The sequence below is a fragment of the Daktulosphaira vitifoliae genome, unplaced genomic scaffold (assembly GCF_025091365.1).
Source record: "Daktulosphaira vitifoliae isolate Bord-2020 unplaced genomic scaffold, ASM2509136v1 Scaffold_1, whole genome shotgun sequence".
NCBI classification, from domain to species: Eukaryota; Metazoa; Arthropoda; class Insecta; order Hemiptera; family Phylloxeridae; genus Daktulosphaira; species Daktulosphaira vitifoliae.
In genome coordinates, this window is record NW_026099572.1 from 26,842,824 (window position 1) to 26,864,472 (window position 21,649).

Here is a 21,649-nt window from a genome sequence, read left to right on the forward strand (position 1 = left end):
AAAAAAAAAAAAAAAACACATCTTAGTAAAACCAATACCTTCTCAGCTTCGCATCGAAGCTAATATTAACTGGATCAAAAGTTATTTAAGTTGTCAGTGAGTGGTGGGCCAGCCTGTATATATTTATACAAAGTGAGCATTAAGTAAGGAAACAGGTAAATTGTTATTGTAGATAATAAGAACAATAAAAACTTGTTACCTACTGAACACCCATATATTTAATTATATATATTTGTATATTTCGATTTATAAAGAAATTTATCATATTTAAAATAAGAGTTATCATTTGAAACAAATGTAATCTAGATTTTTCTTCACAAATAAAGGGAAAAAATATAAAATTACCTAAAATTGTGTTATACTTTTTGTGTATACATTTAATCAGTTTTAGATTTAGAGAGGATAGACGATATTTTTGTAAGAGGTATACTTAAATTATTAATCGAAAAAAAAAATTGTTTTTATGAAAGCATTTAAAATTTTATCAAAGATAATGAATATTCATATTTTTTTAAATCTGGATCTGTGAGTAATTAAATTTTATACAAAACATGAAGAAAGAAAAAATTAATCAGTATTAATTAAAATCAAACCATTTTGTTTGAACATTTTTAGAGGAATGAAAATTTACCTTATTAATATATATATATATTCTTAATTCGAACCAAAACTGAAAATATTAAAAACTACCTATTACTACAAGTAAAGTGAATATCAAGACTTATGACTTAAACATTATTGATTAATAATATTCGAATTTAGTTCTGTCATAGTAAAATCAAATAATTGTTCGTCTATTATTTGCTATTTTAAATATTAAAAGGAGTTTTGAGCCATTCTAGACGTGGTGGCAACACTGTTAAACTTGCACAGGCAAGTTATGAGAAAGCGCGATTAAATGAAAATGGAAAAATCGACGTCGAACCAAAGGCAAAGAGGGTAATCGTTGTTGTGGTGGCGTTGCGCGCCGTGTTCGATCGGGTGTTGGCAAGAAAACATTTTGTGTGTATAAGTGAGTATTCCGGTTATTCTTGTTCGTTTTTCAGCGAAATGCAACCACCTCCTAGAAAAGTAAGTTAAAATTACATATAAACTATGTCACTTTTTTAATATTATATTTACAGTCCATAACTTAACTTTTTGATAGCAGTAAATTGATGACCTACAATTAAATTATTTAACACATAGTTAAATTTAATTATATCCATATTATATTTATGTATTTTATATTTTATAATGCTGCAATATTTTTTAATTACAGTAGAAAAATAATTCATATTACATGTATAATTTTCTTTTATCTATTACTTTATATTCGTTTTAATTCTATTAATTATTATTATTATTATATCAATCAAATCATTTTTTTTTATTTTTGTAATTTAAATTCATGCTTATATTGAGAATAATATTAATATTAAATAAATTTATTTTCGCGAAGAAAAATGTTCATATTTATAACACATAATGTATATTTATACCTCCTGGCGATTTAATAATTAATAAATTATGATTATTGTAGTTGTGTCACTGATTACCAATAATATTAATCATAATTAACTGAGACCGATTATTTTATCTTTTATAAATAATTTTTTAAATCAGTTACTTGCTCTAGTAATTGAACAATATGGAGTAAATAGTTATTTATAACTGCATTTTTGAGATGATTGACAAAAATATGTAATAGAATAAAAGGTCATCATTTTCAGAAATTTCTCAAAAGTTTTTATGTTAAATTTCTTGTGGAATTACAATACTAATTACTAAAGTATAGAATTATTTACATAAATAATTTTTGTTTGAGATACTTTAGATACTTTAGAGAAACGTTAGAATGTGCTAATTTGCTACAGATAAATATATAGCGAAAAAAATGTTTGTTTTTGGAGGAAAAACCCCTTAAGTTCCCCACAACTTTATCCTATGTAACAATTTATTATTAGTTATATAAATTAATATAGCACATTTATGCTTTAATTTTTAAGATTAAAATACAAAAATTATATCAAAGGTAGTTTTACTATGAATAGCTAACTATTGCATTTATAAAACAGTTATTTTCACAGATACATGCATTAAAAAACAAAAATGTATGCATTTATACTTTTTTATTTTAGTCACTTTGAAGAGTCCCAAATTTGTTGAAGAAATATATATTAGCCTATAAATATGTTTTGTTTAAAGAGGAGTAAATATCTAATTTCCAAAAACTATAACTTTAATAACAACTTATTCCTTACCCTAATAACACTTATTTTTATAATATATTTTTTTAATTGCTATTTGGGTAGATTTCAATAAATTATTCAACTTTGTTCAAAAAATCTGACTAATGATATGTATTTATAAATTTATAAATTCATATAATTAAGAATTAAAAACTTTTCAAAAATGATATTTTATTTAATAAATTCACTAATTTTGGTTACAATGTAATTTTTTTAATGAACTAATGTTCAAGTGATTTGGAATCAATCATGTAAAAAAAATGGTTAAAATAGTTAGTCATTAAATTATAATTTTTGGAATAATATTTTGGAACAAAATAAAATCGTAAAAAACTGTATTTTTATATAACACATATCATGTCAGTCGAGTTAAGTTAGAGATGGGTCGTGGGATGCTACCATCTAGCTTCTCTTAATACAGATTGGAAGTATTTGAAAGTATTTTATTAATTATTAAAATATATAATAAAAAAATTCTCTTTTTATTAAAAGGGTATCGTGACAATTCTGCCTGTTTAAAAAAATCAAAATGTCAAGCATAACGTGCTAATGGAAGGAACACTGAACTTTACTTTGGAACTTCTAACTAAAAATTTAATTTTTTTACCAAGTATTAAAAAGAGCGTATGCACATTGAACAAAAACTATTGCAATTACTATTGGATATTATAACGTTACATGGCTAAGCTTCAATATTTAGTAACAGGATTAAGCCACGAGTTAATTTTTTTTAGTGAAATTTAATCTTTACATGAAATAGTATATTATTTTGTAGCAAAAATTTTATCATTAATCTAACATTGTTATTTCCAATCGTAGATACATCAATCCTTCCTTCCTATTAGTCATTAAATAGAGCATAAGATTAAGCCCTGTACATTTTTTGGTTAGTTTTTCAAATTTTCAAATTGTTGGCCCCGACAGATATTCTTTGTTACTAAAACATTTTAATAACAAATAATAAAAGTACTTTACTTTTTTACAGGGGAATTATGTTAAGTTTTTGAAAAACTTACACTCAGAACAAATTGCTAAACTACATTTAAAAAATCAAAATGAATGCGATTTATTAGAAGATATAAGGTAATATACATAATTTAAAAATATTTTTCAGGCAAAAAAAGGTTAATCTCAAATTTAAACAATTTCCAGGAGTTTTTTGATAAAAAAATCAGCAATAGAAAAATCCTATTCAGATGTAAGTAATTCAGATTTATGTACAAAAAAAGAAATATATAATTCAATATTTAATATACTTTTATACAGGCATTACTGAAAATATCTGTAGCTTTTCTAAATAAAAAAATTGCTAACATACCCGATATCAAGACTGAAGGTAGCGAAGAAAAATGGTTAGTGATAAGTTTTAATTTGTGTAACATTTTTTCGAATATATTCGATTAAATTTAATTTACCTAGAAGTTATATAAAATATATTAAATTAAAGATAGTATATTATAACACCAAATATAAATATTTAGGAATATGTGGAATGTTTGGCGAACAGTTCTAGAAGAAAATGAATCTGCTGCAAAAGCACGTCTAGAAGCCATTGAATTATTACAAAACAAGATAAATGACGAAGCAAAGACATTACGATCACATAAACTTCAAATAGCTAAAAAGGTAATATACAGAAAATGACCGAGTATAATTAAATTTCTTTAGAATGTTATTTCTACTGACTTAGTATTTTGTATTAATATTTTTACTAAATATATTAACGAAAACTTTCTTAGCTTCGTAACGTAATTAAAAAAAAACTAACAGTATAGAATACATTTAATTTTTTTCCAAAATACATTGTAATTTAATAAGGCATCCTTATAATATTATAAAGGTGCCATTCACTTTGTCCACCGACAAGATGAATTACTATAATCTATTAATAAAGCGACTTATATAGTTAAGTTAAGAAAACGTTGTGCCTTGGAACGTAAGTACTTGGGTTCAATTTCGATACACAGGTGAAAGGAATTTTTTTTATCCTCTCTACAACAATTTTTTTTATTTTTAAAATTACTTAGTTAGAACAAATATTATGCATAAAAAAATAATAATATAGAAACACATCATTGTAAAATTAATATCTTCCTTAACATCGAAGCTAAAAATAATCCACTATAATGTAACATACAAAAATAAAAGAATCCATAACTTTTTAGTGCACAGATCATTTAGCTCAAGTTCAAAAAGAATTACATTCTTCAGTTCAAGATGTAGATAAAACAAAAAAATATTACTTTGATGAAGAACAGAATGCCCATGAAGTTAGAGACAAAGCTAAAGATATTGAAGAAAAGTAATTTAATTTTTATTTATTTAATATAATATAATTTTACATGAAATAATTATATCATAGAGTTTTTTAACACTAAAACAGCTAACATGTATGAATAAATTTTTAAAATTTAAGCGTGTAATAAGGATTTTTTTTTGTGTGAGCTAAAAAAAAAAAAAAAATTTGATGACCTTTTTTACATGTACAGCTGAGTTAAAAATATCATCTCAATAATTAAAATTAAGAGCTTACGTCTCACGAGTTCCACCATAAATACGCCTCTTTTCATCAGAGCTGAATTTAACGTAAATTTTTAGGGATAGTATGAGTCCGTAACGGGCTCCACTTTTTTAGGGTTTTCCTACCAAACAAAAAAACTTAGTTTCTTATATAATAGAAAATTTGTTTTCATTTTTTCAACAAAAATTTGAATTTAATAAAATTATTATTATTTTTATATTAAGGTAACAAAAGTAGAACGTTAAAATTTTATAACTGAATAATATTGAGAGATTTAGTGAACAAAGTAAAATCGTAGTAGACTTTTGAATGCATGTGTCAATATTTAATAATACAGGGTAATCTTTTGAACATTAATAATATATAAATGTGTATCTTGGAAGGGTGTAAAATAGTATCTTGTTTTTTTACTTATACGACATATCATTAAATGGTAATTTGTAAATTATAAGAATAAAACAATAAAATCGTACTAGATAATTTTAAAATTAATTGTATTGTTTTTTTTAATAGTATGACCACACCAGTCATATAAATAAATAAATAACAATGAATGATGTATTTATGACTATAATACTACAATTGCTAAAAATACTATTTTTAACTAAATAAATCAATAAAATAAAGTAATTTTGTAGGTTTTACACGTTTTTTAATATGAAAATCTCATTAAAATAAGAAATAAACCATAACAACAAATTCCATGTAAAATTGTAACGCAAAATAATGTTATTTTTATTTAAACATAAACGCAATGAGGGGTCTTAAGGACTTAGCTTCCAAAAAAATATACTACTTATTATTTAAAACTATTTTTATAAAAAATATTAATGGCGAAAAATTAATTTAGCACCCCCAAAATTTTTATTCTAATTACGCTTATGTATTAAAATAATCAATCGAAAATTAAAAAAATATTAACAGCTTGAAAGATAATCACGTGATATAACTAATTCTAATTTTTTTCTCTTAGGTTAAAAAAGAAAAAAGGTTCATTTTTTCAGTCAATTACATCTTTACAGAAAAATAGTGCAAAGGTAAGATTGCAAAAATAATTTTTTACATACAAAATTAGTCTATTATTAGCAGCTGTGTATTTTTAAAAAAATTTGCGTGGGAAGGTAGTAAAAAATGTTCATGGTTTAGCCCTCTTTTTAAAATGAATAATGGCCTTTATGTTTTAAATGTTTAGTAGTTTTAAGAGCAAAAGAAAGATTATCAAAAATTATTAATACTATTATTAATTATAACTTATAAATATAGTTTTTTTATAGGAGGAATATAGTTTTTATAAAAACTATATTTCCTTAAAAAAATTTCTGGAATGATTATAATTTCATAACTGAATATAGTTTAAGACAACAACAATTAAATAAATTTAAAAACATCATCTTTTAGAAATTAGCTTAGCTATATTAAATCGGGTTTATAAACTTTTAACATTGAATAATGCACAACAACATTAAGTTATTGTGCATCAATTTTTAAAATCTTCATCTTGCAATTGTAATAACTCTGATTTAGGTTGTCGATGCCCAGTTAAATTCTGAATTTTATATTTTATTTATGTGATAAAACTATTAGTATTCAAAAGTATTAAAAATATTTCAGGTGTCTTCCAGAAGAGAAGTTTTAGAAGAAAAATCTTCAGGAGCAAGAAACGATTACTTACTTAGTTTGGCCGGTGCTAACGCTCATCAAACACGTTATTTTTTAGTAGATCTTCAAAATGTAATGAATGTATGTATTAATAAAAAGTAATTCTAAACATCTATACATAAAATTATTATTTTTTATTGATATTGTTACAAAATTTATGACTATTTATTATTTTACAAATTTAGACAATGGAAAATAATGTTTATGAAAAAGTTCAAGAATACTTGTCATTACTAAGTAAAATCGAGCTTATTACGTGCACAGTTGTTCATAACTCATTTAAAAAAGTTAAAGATCAAGCTCAACAAGTAAGTAGTATTTAAATTTTTTTTTTTTAATGAATCAATAATACAATGGTCTATACAGTTAAGTCGAGAATACAATATGCAATGTGTATACCTATTCTATCCAGTTTTAAAACAACACGTTCAATATCTATTTGAACCTTGTGATGGTGATAGTATAGACCATATAACGGCAGATCATGAAGCAGTAGTTACAATCCTTAGCCAAGAAGCAAAGAGATGGGCTACAAGAATTTTAAGAGAAACTAATAACATTAAAGAGAATGTAAAAAAGTTACAAGTCTTCCAAGCGCTTAGAGATTCTGGTCAAAAGGTTATTGTTATTTAATTAAATTTATAAATAATATGTTTTTAAGCTAATATTTATTTACTATTTATTAATCATAACATTTTTATTATTTTACATGCGTAATATTGCTCATTTAGAATGATCCAAATGATCCAAATGGGCCCGATTTAGAAACAAAAATTGAAACGTTAAAAAATAGTATTCGCAGATCTGAAGTGAGTAATTTTCTAATTTTCTGACAACTGATTATGTGAAAAATATTTTTATTTAGGCTGTGTTGGAAAAAGAAATTCATAGATAATTTTTCACTATATAAAAGTCTCATGAATTTCTGTCAATAATTTAGATTTTATATAAAAAAATGTTAAAATAGAAGAAAAACGTAATAAGTTAAAAAAAACCCAGCACAGGGGGGTCGCGGCACAGAGGTGACGTGGCATAGTTGGATCAAGTATAATGATATCTGACAGTGATTAAAATCACTATAAAAAAAAAACGCTTCGATGCAAATCTTTAGATAGTGTTTAATTTTAAAAAATTGGTGGATTATTCCAAAAGCTTCATAAACTGCTAGTTCCTTATTAATATCCTGATTAAGACAAAGTATGTCGAATAAAAAAGAGATTATTAGAAAATAGTATTTCCCATAAAAAAATTATATTGATCAATACACTTTTCAATAAGTTATAGCATTATAATGTTAAAAATGTAAAAAATAAAATTGAGAATTTTCACACAATAATAGCATTTGGTAGCCATTTTCACCTTGAAGATAAAATAAAGTCCGAAATTTTTTTTTTCCATGATAAAGTATATTACATTAGCTTTAATTTAAGATATATATAAAAGTGTCAGACTTTCCGGAACACTTTCAAAATTTAAGTTGAAAAAGTCAATTTTTTGTGAAAAAGTTGTCATTTTGAATCCCCCCCTGTAGGCAGGTAAAAAGTCAGATTTATAAAAAAAATATACCAAATGATAGGTAAAGACATCATGCATCTACAAAAAAAAGAATTATATTGATCCATACATCTTTCGAGAAGTTATAGCATTATAAAGTTAAAAATATAAAAAAGAATTTTTTTACAAAAATCGTATTTTTTTTATTAAGTTTAATGTCTGTTTTCACCATGAAGATAAAATAAAGTCCGAAATTTTTTTTTACCATTATAAAGTATATTACATTAGCTTTAATTTAAGATATATATAAAAGTGTCAGACCTTCCGGAACACTTTCAAAAGTTACGTTGAAAAAGTTCTACTTTCTATATGCATTTTTATGTTTTGAATCCCCCCTGTATTTAGGGAAATGGTCCGATTTAAAAAAACAGTATGTCGAATGAAAGATCTATATAAATACTACTTCTCATAAAAAAATTGTAATGATTCATACATTTTTCAAAAAGTTATAGCATAATAAAGTTAAAAATGGAAAATACAAAATCGAAAATTTTCACACAAAAATAGCATTCGGTAGCCATTTTCACCATGAAGATAAGATAAAGTCCGAAATTTTTTTTTTTCATGATAAAGCATATTACATTAGCTTTAATTTAAGATATATATAAAAGTGTCAGACCTTCCGGAACATTTTCAAAATTTAAGTTAAAAAAATTAATTTTTTGTGAAAAAGTTGTCATTTTAAATCCCCCCTTGTGGGCAGGTTAAGGGTTAAATTTATGAAAAAAATATACCAAATGAAAGGTAATGATATTATGCATCTATATAAAAAAGAATTATATTGATATGTTTATTTTTGAAAAAGTTATGGCACTTTTAAGTAAAAAAAATTGAAAAAATTTCGAAAATTAGCGATTTTTAAATTTGTAATTTTTTTGGAGGTTTCCCCCTTTTACGGGGAACGAGGGAATTTTTTTCAATTTTTAAGGGTAATGTCTTCGACTAGATACGATTTGTGATCTTTTGACGTATCATTGAAAGAAATCGGTTCGGTGAGAGCTGAGAAAAAGTGGTAACAGACACACAAAAAAAAAAAAACACATCTTAGTAAAACCAATACCTTCTCAGCTTCGCATCGAAGCTAAAATTTACAATTAATGAAAAAAATCTTAGTTCTATTACCTCTAACGATGACATTGTTATGATTTATTGATCTAAATATCGATTATTAAAATATTACCTCTAATCAATATATTTTTAACGCTTAAAACTTATCATAAATAAGTATATTATTCTAACTTTTATAAAAATGTGTGTTAGCTTTAATTTTAAATTAAAATTTTATTACATTTTATAAAATACTTTTTTAGATAGCTAAAGTGAAAGCAGAAGCACGTATAGAATGTTTAAAAAATGGGGATGGAAATGGTATGCAGCTAATGTAATTAAAATATGATGATTATTTATTGAAAGAAAATTATTTTAGTGAACGTTGAAGAATGGCTAGCAGATATTGGAGATTTAAGTATTGAACTTCAGAGGTCAAGTAGCACGTCTTCTATAACTGTTGAAGGTAGTGCTACAAATGCAATGACATCTGACTATGATAGTGAAGATTACGGTGATGGCCCATCTGAAAGCCCCGTACCAATGGAACGACATCAGTCGTCATCTCAAGATGAAGAAGAAAGGCCAGATTCAGCAGGAATTGATAAAGATTGGGGTTTGTATTAATTTATTTTAAGTACAATGCAAAAGTAGCCTACATAACGGTCGTACATCGGTGTGTAGGTAGCATTGCCCTATGTCATGTAGATTTTTCTGCATTTTTTTAAACAATTATAACTTTTAAGAAAGGATGCTAAACATAAATAAATTAATAATAGTAATAATGATATCAACAGAAATTTTTTGTGGCATAAAAATATTTAAAATATATTATTGCATCATCAGCAAAATCATAAATACACCACTATTCTGTTTAATATTTTTAATTAACGCTTCTTTTATTTCGTAGCCAAATATTCCAACACAATTTATTTCATTGTTCAATAAAATTACATGCAGAATAATGTAGTAACTCAAAAAGAAAAAACCCAGCACAGGGGGTTCACGGCACATTGGTGACGTGGCATAGTTGGGTCAAGTATAATGATATCTGATAGTGATTAAAATAACTATCATATTAAACGCTTGGATCCAAATCTTTAGATAGTGTTTAATTTTAAAAAATTGGCGGATTATTCCAAAAATTACATGATCTACTAGTTCCATATTTTCATCTTGATTAAGATAAAGTATGTCGAATTAGAGAGAGATATAAATATAATTTCTCATAAAAAAATTTTATTGATATATATACTTTTCAATAAATTATAGCATAATAAAGTTAAAAATATAAAAAAGAATTTTTTTACAAAAATCGTATTTTTTTTATTAACTTTAATATTACAGACATTAAAATTAATGTCTGTTTTCACAATGAAGACAAAAATATTTTTTATCCATAATAAACTATAAAGTATATTACATAAGCTTGAATTTAAGATATATATAAAAGTGTCATTATTTCCGGAACACTTTCAAAAGTTAAGTTGAAAAAGTTAATTTTTTATGAAAAGTTTGTTATTTTGAATCCCCCCCTGTGAGCAGGTAAAGAGTCAGATTTATAAAAAAAATATACTAAATGAAAAGTATAGACATCGTGCATCTATAAAAAAAATAATTATATTGATTTTATTATCTTTAAAAAAGTATTGGTAATTTTAAGTAAAATAATTTGAAAAAATGTCGAAAATTCGCGATTTTTAAATTTGTAATTTTTTTGGAGATTTCCCCCATTTACAGGGAACGAGAGAAATTTTTTCAATTTTTGAGGGTAATGTCTTCGACTAAATACGATTTGTGATCTTTTGACGTATCGTTGAAAGAAATCGATTTGGTGAGAGCTGAGAAAAAGTGGTAACAGATGCAAAAAAAAAAAACAACTCATTATAATAAAACCAATACCTTCTCAGCTTCGCATCAAAGCTAAAAGAAAATAAATAAAATGAAAGGTTGGGTTGAGCTACAGTTTTTATTGTATTATTAATATTATTACTCAGGGTATGTGTACGAGGGTTTGTAAGTGAGTTAGAAGATGATAAAAAAGTAAATAATTCTTTATTTTATTAATAAAAGATTTATTATAATTAATTGTCACACTTTATGATATCAATAATGCCACGATTTTTGACAGTTATCAATGATAAGTGGAATTGAATCACTTCGTGTGTCTACTCATAGTAGTATGATGGCTATATATGAACCTCCTACTTAACTCTTGAAGTAGACACGTATCAAAGATATAACTGCCAAATAACTCTGTACAAACATTATCGATTTATTAAATTTACTCGGTATATTTTGTATTGTGGATAATCACTTGATTTTTCTTAGTGCCTACTTAATCTATGTACTCATAAAATTAAATTCTAAACCTTATATATTTTTGGTAAAATTATTAGTCTCCTACGTCCAATAAATACTCTGAAATAAATAGATGTTGTTTTCTTATGCAATTATAACGTAGACACGGCGAATCACTTCTTGCATATAATTCGATAAGAAAACAAAGTTTATAATGGGTTAATCGTAATTGAACGTGCTGATCAACTCTGAGAATAACTGACCATGTCTGAGGCCTACTGACCTAGTCTAAGCCCTACTGACCTACTGAGAGTATTCTGACCACCATCAGAGTGACATCCAGTGAGGGATTTAGATTTGCTACGGTCCTAGGCCCTGTCCCATGCACCGTCCTTTTAATTAAAAAAATTAATTTTATTCATTTTAATAAAATATTTTTATTTTAAAATAACTTTATTTAAAAATAATTTTTAAAAATAACTAATAAACATGGCAGATAAAAAATTAATTAATTTTTTTAATATTAATCAATTTGAAAATTTATTTTTCCTAGCTTTGGTCTGTGCAAAAACGTCGATTATATTGTCATAATTAATTTCATGGACTAGTTGAGCTTTAATAGACTTTAAATTTTTTTAAAGCTTTTTCATATGCACTTTTACGTCTGGTCAATTGTACATGCAGTGTGTCAAGAATAGGGTAATAAGCATTTGTGCAAAAATGTTTGTGTCCAAAAAAAGGTGTTCTATCATTTACCCATGACTCATCTGGTTGAATTTTTCTTTTTTTTTTTTGCGACGAATATCATAATGACAATAATCGTGAACTCCAAATAGTGCTTTGGCTATTTCTTCATATTCAGAAAATTAATTTGAGCTATGTACAAAAGTGTAAGGTTTTCTAAAACATTTTCAAAAGTTAAGTTGAAAATTTTATTTTTTCAAAAAAAAAATCGAACTTTTAAATTCTTATGGGCACGTTAAGAGACAATTTTTTAAAAACAATGCACCAAATGAATTGGATATATCTAAAGTATTTATAAAAAAAAAACTGTAGCACAGTGGGGTCGAGGCACAGTGTAGACAAGGCATAAATGGGACAAGTATAGATGATATTTGACAGTAATTAAAATCACTATCATAAGAAACGCTTCGATGCAAATCTGTAGATAGTGTTTCATTTAGAGAAATTGATGGATTATTCCAAAAGCAACATCAACTCTTATTTCTTTGATTATATCCTAATTAGTAGTTCTTTGATTTTAAAATATAATATATGAATAAATACTAATTATAATTATTAAATTTAGTATGAAAATAAAAAAGTAAAAAAATTTAATAAGTTTAATTTCTTATGTCTTATGACCTTTATTCTATGTCAATTAAATTATATAATATTCATGAAAGTCAANTCCCGAATGAGCAGATTAAGTGTTAGATTTTCAAAAAAATTATATTAAATGAAAGGGAAATATCTAAGAATTTAGTATAAAAAAAATTATGTTGATTTGTCGATTTTTGAAAAAGTTATGGAAGTTTTAAGAAAAAAAAGTGAAAAAAATGACAAAATTTACCGATTTTTAAATTTGTAATTTTTTTGGATATTTCCTCCATTTGCGGGGAACGAGGGAAAATTTTTCAATTTTTAAGAATAATGTCTTCAACTAGATACGATTTGTGATCTTTTGACGTACTTTTAAAAGAAATCGGTCCAGTGAGAGCTGAGAAAAAGTGGCAACAGTCATAAAAAAAAAAACACATCATAGTAAAATTAATACATTCTCAGCTTCGCATCGAAGCTAAAAAATTTATTTCGTTTAAAATTTATTTTTTTTCTAAAATCTCTTAAAATCATCTTTCATTGATCGGTGATGTAAGGGAAATCTAAGAATCGTTTATCAACTTTTAAAGTTGATCATTTCTTCCTCTCTCCACATAACATAACCAAACCATCTAAGTCTATTTTCTCTTATCTTATTCACAATTGACGCTACACCTAAAGTCCCTATCATATGCTTATTTCTTATCTTATCTTCTCTAGTCGCTCCACTCATCCATCTAAGCATTTTTATCTCTGTTACACTCATTCTCTGCTCTACTTTCTTTTCAATCGCCTAACACTCTGAACCATACATCATAGATGGTCTCACTACAGTCTTGTAAAATTTACCTTTCAGCCTCATTGGAGTTCTTTTAGCGCATAAGACACCAGACTCTTCTCTCTACTTCAACTACCCACACTTATCCCTGTGTCTTACATCCTCGTTAATACCACCACTCTATTGCACAACTGACCCTAAATACTTAAAAGTCTCCACCTCTCCAATCACGACCTCGCTTATTGTCATGCCAACATGCAACAAGGTACCTCTGCTTGTATTTCTCTAGTAATATTATCCATTACTATAGAGAATAAGTAAGGTCTTAAAGCAGAACCCTGATGCACTCCTATTGAAGACCTTCTGTTACTCCTCCTGCCCTTTTTACCTTGGTACAAGTGTCATCATACATATTTTTTATTATATTAATGTACCTTTTCGGGACCCTTTTTCTTATTAATGCCCCCTTTAGAACCTCTCTCGGTACTGTATTATACGCTTTCTCCAAATCTATAAATACCTGTACGGCTTTTTCTTATTTTCCCTAAACTTTTCTTTTAGTTGCATCACAGAAAATAATGACTCCATTGTACACTTACCAGGAATAGATCCAAACTAGTTTATAGATACCGATGTCTCATTTCTTATTCTCTTATCTATTACCTTTTCCCAAATTTTCCTATTATGACTCATAAGCTTTAAGCCTCTATAATTTCTACACTCCTGTTTGTCTCCGTTATATTTAAATATCGGCACCACAATACTAATCCTCCATTCATTTGGAACTCTAGGGTTTATTAATTAGGAATATTAAAGAATTCAGAAATGAACAGTGTCTAAAAACGTTATATACTTCTTTAGTTAGACCTACGTTGGAATATTGCTCAATTATTGATTAGGGATTGGAATCCCTCACTCATTATTTGGAGTCTCTTTTGGGTGGGTACTCCTCATTCAATAATTATTCAAAATACTCTTTCCATCTTTTTTTCACATTATCATCACTCGGGAGTACCTTATTATCAACACATTTTATACACTCTATATAATGATAATCTTTATACCATTTCTCTCTTATCTTTGCAAGTATATAGATTTCTTTCTCGCCATACTTTTGTCCTATTCTTTTCCTAGCCTATCATACAACTCATTATACCTTTTAAACTTAGGAAAAAAATATTAATAATAACACAACATTTTTTTATTTGTTTTATACATTTTTGTGTTAGTTGCACTGTTTTATCTTTAAAACTAGTTATTAAAATAATCAGTTAAAAACATATACATTTTTGAAAAATTTCAGAAAATTGTAATTATTGTTATATAAATATAGTAGTTCAAGGGTAAATTTCCATTTTTGTTTTTAAATTAAACCACGTACGCAGTGTATAAAAACATAAATGTTTTCATAAAATATTGAATTTAGCTTAACTGTTATTTTAACTAATTAAATAAAAAAAAGCTAAGTTATTTCAGGAGAAAATTAAATTAGTTAAGTTAAAAAGTTTATTAGAAAAATAATTAACTAGTTAAGTTTAATAGTTAAAAAAATATTAAGTTTTTAACTTAACTTTAACTTTTTAACTATTTAATGCCCACCATTGCATGCCATATTATTTGATTTATTAAATAAATAAATTCTTAATTTGTACATTGTTACAAGTATAATATTTAATTAAGTAATTTTCGAAGAATAAAATACTTTTGAAAAGTATATTATTTATGAATAATTAACAATCAGTAAGAATAATAAAGAATTGTTTGTGTATATCTAGCACTTGTTGAACGAGAACGTCAACGTATAGAACAATTAACTGCTGGTTGGGATGATCCGACTCAAGTAAACTGGGAAGAAACTGGCGATTCTGATGATAAATCCACTTATCCTCAACATACTCAAGAGCCAGAAGGACCCGTTTATAAATGTACAGCTTTGTATAGTTATTCAGTAAGTTTTTTTTTATTTTTATTCACAATAGTAAAAATTATTACATATTAAATATAAATTATAGGCTCAACATCCAGATGAATTGACTATTGTAGAAAATGAGCAACTTGAAGTATTTAGTGTAGATAGTGATAGTTACGGTTGGTCTAAAGCCAGAAACTATAAAGGAGAAGTAGGATATGTTCCTTCTAATTACTTGGATATTGAACAAGAAACATGTGATCCAGACAACCATGATGCTCCAACAAATTATCAACTAAGATCACAAATAAGCTTTTCATCGGTGGACTACATGGTAAATGATGCACCTTTAATTCAGCAACTACAAAATCAATCTGATGAAGAAAACGAAGCAGAAGAACAATCTTCAGAAAAAAGTATTACGACCGTTTGGGAAAAAAAAGGAGGTAAATGAAATTGTTTTTAAATATTATCTATATTGATATTTTAACACCTTAAACTTCAGCATTTTGAACTTATACACAAACAAAAACGCAGTATAATTCTGTGATGTTTAAAAAAAGTATTTTTCAATATTTAAAAGTACTTTTTTTTTACTTTCGTCAAAGAACTTTTAACAAAAACTTAAAGTTTAAAAGTTTAAAAAAAAAAATGTCATTAAATATTTGTACAAATTTTAGGTATTACAGATACTCCTTCATATTGCATTGCATTATTTGATTATGATGGTAATGACCCCGAAGAATTGGGAATGAAAGAAGGACAAATTATAAAAGTTATTGATAAAACCACTCATATTGATGATGGCTGGTGGGTTGGTGAATTAGGTAGTAACATGGGACACTTTCCATCATGTTTAGTGAAAGAATGTTATCATAATGGTGAACTTGTACCTACACCAACTTCTGAAAATGGTGACAGTGATTTTTCCAATGATGATCATCCAGAATTTGTTACGAATGCTCCACCTCCACCACCCCCTCCGGCAGTCACTCCACCTGAGTTAACTTCCTCGCGTTTGTTACCCACACATGTTATTGTAACACAACCGACACCAATTGGCGAACATGGTCCAGAAGATATAAGTGCTGGAGGTAAAAGTTAAATACATTCGAACTTAATTAATAATTATCAGTAATTTAAAGATAATATATCATATATTTCAGTGGTGTAATATAAGTAATTTACAAAAAAAAAAGGGACTTTCATGTTTACATAATAACCATGACTTTAATAAAATTATATAAAAGTATTAAAATTTAATTATATATGAGCTAATAGAATAACAGATTAAGTCCAACTTAAAAAAATTAAATTACAATTTACTAATATTGAATGTAATTATATTTAATAAATTCAGTTAAGTAACAAAAGGTAATTTCCCAAACATACTACAATTTACACGATAACTTATTTCACACATTTGTAAAATTTCAAGTAGTAAAATTTAAATTATTATCACAGTACATATTTAAATGTATTATTAATTAGTTAATTTTTAAATTAAGAATGAAATATAAAACAAATTGTTTAACTATTTTTCTGTGTTTTTTTTTTTTGACACCAATAGTATTTTATTATTGTATATAATAATGTGTATTATTGTGCATAATATAATTTACTTCACGATAATTATCAAATGATGCAAAATTTAATTCCTAAATTAATATCCAATGACTAATACAAAGTAACCACTTTTTTAATTAAATGTAATTTTTAAGGTCCCATTTTATGTCAATAAACACCCTTCCATTTTGTATTCAATTTTCATCAAATTCTTATCTACTCAAAAGAGAATTCATTTTTAAGTGAATTCTCTAGAAGTAATCGTGTACGTTTACTTCATAGTTCTTCTTCCACTGACGTCTAACCTTGATAATTTTAATTTAGTTGAAGTATCCAACACTAACAATGATTTTTCTATGGAATTAACTCAACATCAGCAAGAACAGTATGATACACAATTTGCAGGAAATTCAATAGAAAATTCTGACAAAAACGGTAATAATTTTTTTTTAAGTAATTAATTAATTCAATAAAACCAATATTTTAATTTTTTTATAAATTACCTGAAATAAATTTTGTTTTTAAATTATAGCGATAACCATGGTTCCACAATTATGTATTCACAATGATGATAATGTAAGTTTAAATTTAATTGAAAAGTAGTTTAAAATGAATGTACAGTTATTAATTTATATAAAACACTAAAATATAAAAAATGTCTAAGAGAAATTTAAAACAAAATGTGACACATAGACCCGTTATTAAATTTTTAGACTTAAGCCCAATTTGAGTACATTAAAAAAATGTAAGTAATGAATATATTTTTAACACTTATATAATATATAATAGAGGTATTGTCTCTATACATAGTCGTTCTAAGGCCGGTATAAGTGGAATCTGTTGGAATCATGTTTTAGACTCCTTCTTTAAACTCCACGCTCACGCATTAAAAACAATTTTCTTAAAATAAAACGATTTTCATATATTAAAAATCTAGTTTGAATATTTATTTTACAATAACATATTATTAATTAAATTAAATCAAGTACGAAATCCTTGTACGGTATAAATTAAAATAATAAAAGTCTATATAGTCTTATAGAATAATCTTCTATATAGTGTACTAAATAAATTATACAAGTTAGGTGAGGTGTACTGATAAATGATGCATATGTAAAAATACTTTACTTATGTTAACATTTTGAAATGGGAGATTATACTGACTTACGGTAAGTTAAACTGTCCAAAAGTGGCTAGTGCACTTTTTCATTAAAACATTAATTTCTCAGCTGCATTCTTCTTCTCGCCTAAATATTAAAATATTTATATTTTTTTAAATAATGTTTTTATATTAATCTTTTTAAATACGAAAACTGGTTTGACATGTATGTTGTCCTTTAAAAAAAATTATAATTATTAAATTTGATAATCTTAAAAGACAATAGGAATGAATTAAAAAAAAAACTTCATCAGTGATTAAATTGAAAAATAAATGTAATAAAATGTAGATATTACTTATAGTGATATTTAGTGGTTAACATTAAAAAAAATTTTATTCTGTATTTTCTCTTGAGTTAGTACCTTATAAGTTTTTTTAAGTTGAATATACTCTTTAGGATGACCATACAGGCCCTCCAAATGTACCTCCCCCGCCAGCACCTGCGACAGATGGTCTAGGAGTTGCACAAATTGTCATTACTGCTGCTACTCCAGTAGTTGAGGAGCCTGAAAAACCTTTTGGTCAAGAATCTTCTGACGCAGAAACGAAATCTGAGATAGAATCACAGCAGGAGCCTGAAGAAGAACATCATATGAGTGTTGATAGTGATTATTTTCCTGCAACAATACCTGAAGAATCAGAGGATGAACTCAAACTACTTGAATCTGACGAAGCTAATGATATTGTCTTACCACCACTGCCCGAACTTGAGCCAGACCAGTTAGCTAAACTACACAAATTAAAAGAATCTAATGCATGAATTTATTGAGCATTATTTCTTTAAAAATTATTTGAATTGGTAAACAAAAAAGACTTTGCAGCATAGGTAATGATGTAATATTATAATAAATAATAACATCAATAAATAATTTAATGATTAATATTTGATATTGTCATTTCACACAAATTTGTTATAATAGTATTTTATTTAGGTTGTATTTAAAACGATATATTCAGGGTTTAAATATTAGTATTTTAAAAATTAAAATTATTAACTATTAAATTTTAAAATATTTGAAAACAAATTGAATATTATTTTGCAAAAAATACAAAAAACTGATATCTATCAAAAATGTCATATAAAAAATATTTTATTTAGTTAATATTAACATTCATTAGTAACCCAAATCGACATTATTGTAAATAAATAATTCGATTTAAGAGTCAATTTGTTGTATTATTTTCAATGTTATTACTTGTATAGAATTGAACTAATTAAATACTTAAACAAAATTAATTCAGTGATAGCCTGTACTATGATTTGTAGAAGTGAACATATATTTGATTCGTATTTAGATAAATTTTATTATTAAGTTACAATTAGAGAGGTAATTTACCTGTAAGTATTATTTCCGATTAAATTATTTCTAAACACATGATGTCCAACAAAACTAAGTTTTCATTTTATTTATAGCATATGTAAACGATTTTATTTAGAGATGTTTATATATTATTTCAGGTTTACTAAGTTCTAAAATAAAAGATATCTTTATGATACTGTTAAAATATATAAAAAATTCATAGAAATGTGTGCTTATGAAAATGTTCAAACAAAATTTATACATAATAATTGAGGTATTGACAATGATTATAAGGTAAGTGTTAAAAATTCCGAAATTGCGTTTTTTATTTTTATAAATATTATGATTGTCCCTATTACAGTAGTATAGAAGAGATAAGTTTCTATTCCGGTTGTTACTATTTTTTTATATTTAATAATAAAGTAATTTTTTAAATACAATTTTTGAGCTTTAAAACATTTAAAAAATGTAAAATTTAATTGTTGGTAGATCTTTTTAAATGTCAATACCTCAATTATTAAAATTCTATTACTATACTTCATAAAATTGTTATTTTAAATAACAAAAATTGATCAATTGAAAAAACTGACTATAAGTAAATGTTAAATTTGTAAGTGATAATGCTGTTATTGCAAAACGCTTCGATATGGAATATTTGTATAAATGTATTTTTTTTATGGTAAAAGTTTTTGTTATCAACTAATTTTTATAATCTTCTTTTAAATTTTCATAAGATTAATTAACTATGGAATACAAAATTATGAAAAAAATATTGAGCACACATAAACACAAATGACATATACAAAAATAATGTTTTAATCTAAAAGAATGAAAAATATATATGAAAAGTTTAATTGTATAAAGGTATTAAACAATTTTTTCGAAAATTAATTTTATTTTGTAAACAAAGTAATAATATATCATATAATATTAAGTAATAATATTATATATATATATATAAAATATAATATTATTGCTTATAAGTAATAATTTTGAGATACGCTTAATACACGGTCACCTCGTCTCTTTCTTAAGCTGCCTTATTTCAAAGCGAGCCCAGTCTGATTAGAGTACACCCGCTCTATCTAATAAGGGTGCAAAATCTATCTACTGAAAGGCGGTCGACTAATCTCTCCGGTTTCTGACGTTTTATGTGCCTATACGCGTTCTGATATTTCCTCTTTGACCAAAAATTTTCTTTTAAAGTCTTTTCAACTCCTTATAACGTTATTAGCTGAAAATAAAATTTGTTTTTTTTTTTTATTTTTATTTACTTGTCAATGAGATTTTAAACATACGGAATATTTATAGTGTTACCGTATTGATATTTTTATTAATATTCACATATTAAATATTGAACTGGCCAGTACCATTATAATTAGTGTTAAACTTTACATTAATACCGATTTATAGACATTAGGATCTATCCATGTCAATATAAATTTGAGAAAAATATCAAACCGATTACTTCATATTTTCAAACTTACTTTTTTACTTAAAATATTATTTTAATATTATTTCTACTAAATTTTTAATGCTATTTTAATAGTACTATTCAATTATTTAAAGCACTTAAATATTCTATTTTTAATGAAGCAATAAATTACAAAATAAATAAATATCTACTTATGTATATTTAGTGTAGTGATTTGTACATATATTTTTAATTAATTTTTAAATCATATACATATAACTATTTGTAAAGTTATGATATTTTAAAAAAAAATTTTAAACACTTAGTTGCAAAGTAAGAATCTAATGTCAATACGTTGAAATTTTAACTTTTATAAATGTAAAAGCTAACTAAAATTTTAATTGTTGTTATAACAAAATTATAGTCTAAAATGGTTGTTAATTGATTCGTTTGCTTGATTTTATATTTATTTGTTTTTTTATTAAAATAACATTCTTTTCCGGATGATCTTTTTATCGTATCCGGATGATCCGGATACGTTATCTTTTTTCAAAAAGAGTGCCTTTTTGTGTAAGTAGTTGTATGCTGATTAGAATTTTATTTTATTAGCTGTGTTCGTATATAATATATATATTTAAAAATTTAGTCTATATAAAATAATAAATTATCTATTAACTATTCTTAGTAAAAGTTTTAGCAATATTTAATATATTATAAAATATGTAATCGTTCCTTTACAAGTATCTATCAACTTAGTTTTTAATGAAATATTTTAAATCATTAAATATCATGTATTTAATTCAACAAATATGATTTTCTTTGAAATCATTTATCTTAATTTTTAGAATAAATGTATACTTAATGACTATGTATATACTAAAAAAGTTAA

At 25.3% G+C, this 21,649-nt stretch overlaps 1 protein-coding gene across 1 annotated transcript; it reads left to right on the plus strand.

The window, feature by feature from the left end:
- The first annotated feature begins 907 nt into the window (after positions 1–907).
- Positions 908–21,368, plus strand: LOC126894673 (protein nervous wreck). The gene is made up of 19 exons (XM_050665855.1): positions 908–1,071; positions 3,217–3,314; positions 3,384–3,429; positions 3,498–3,583; positions 3,713–3,857; positions 4,397–4,533; positions 5,726–5,789; positions 6,364–6,492; positions 6,597–6,719; positions 6,778–7,029; positions 7,143–7,220; positions 9,276–9,333; positions 9,392–9,628; positions 15,187–15,359; positions 15,424–15,766; positions 16,001–16,414; positions 17,211–17,321; positions 17,419–17,462; positions 18,443–21,368. Exons 1-19 carry the CDS (start codon positions 1,051–1,053, stop codon positions 18,803–18,805), a joined length of 2,922 nt encoding a protein of 973 aa, XP_050521812.1. The 5' UTR covers positions 908–1,050; the 3' UTR covers positions 18,806–21,368.
- Positions 21,369–21,649: the final 281 nt, after the last annotated feature.

What these genes read in the sequence shown, in the direction of transcription:
- LOC126894673 (XM_050665855.1), top strand. Translation starts at nt 1,051, where the DNA reads ATGCAACCACCTCCTAGAAAA. An exon ending in AGAAGATATAAGTGCTGGAG is followed by an intron (nt 16,415 to 17,210) that starts GTAAAAGTTAAA and finishes ATTTTAATTTAG; the next exon opens with TTGAAGTATCCAACACTAAC. An exon ending in GTATTCACAATGATGATAAT is followed by an intron (nt 17,463 to 18,442) that starts GTAAGTTTAAAT and finishes TATACTCTTTAG; the next exon opens with GATGACCATACAGGCCCTCC.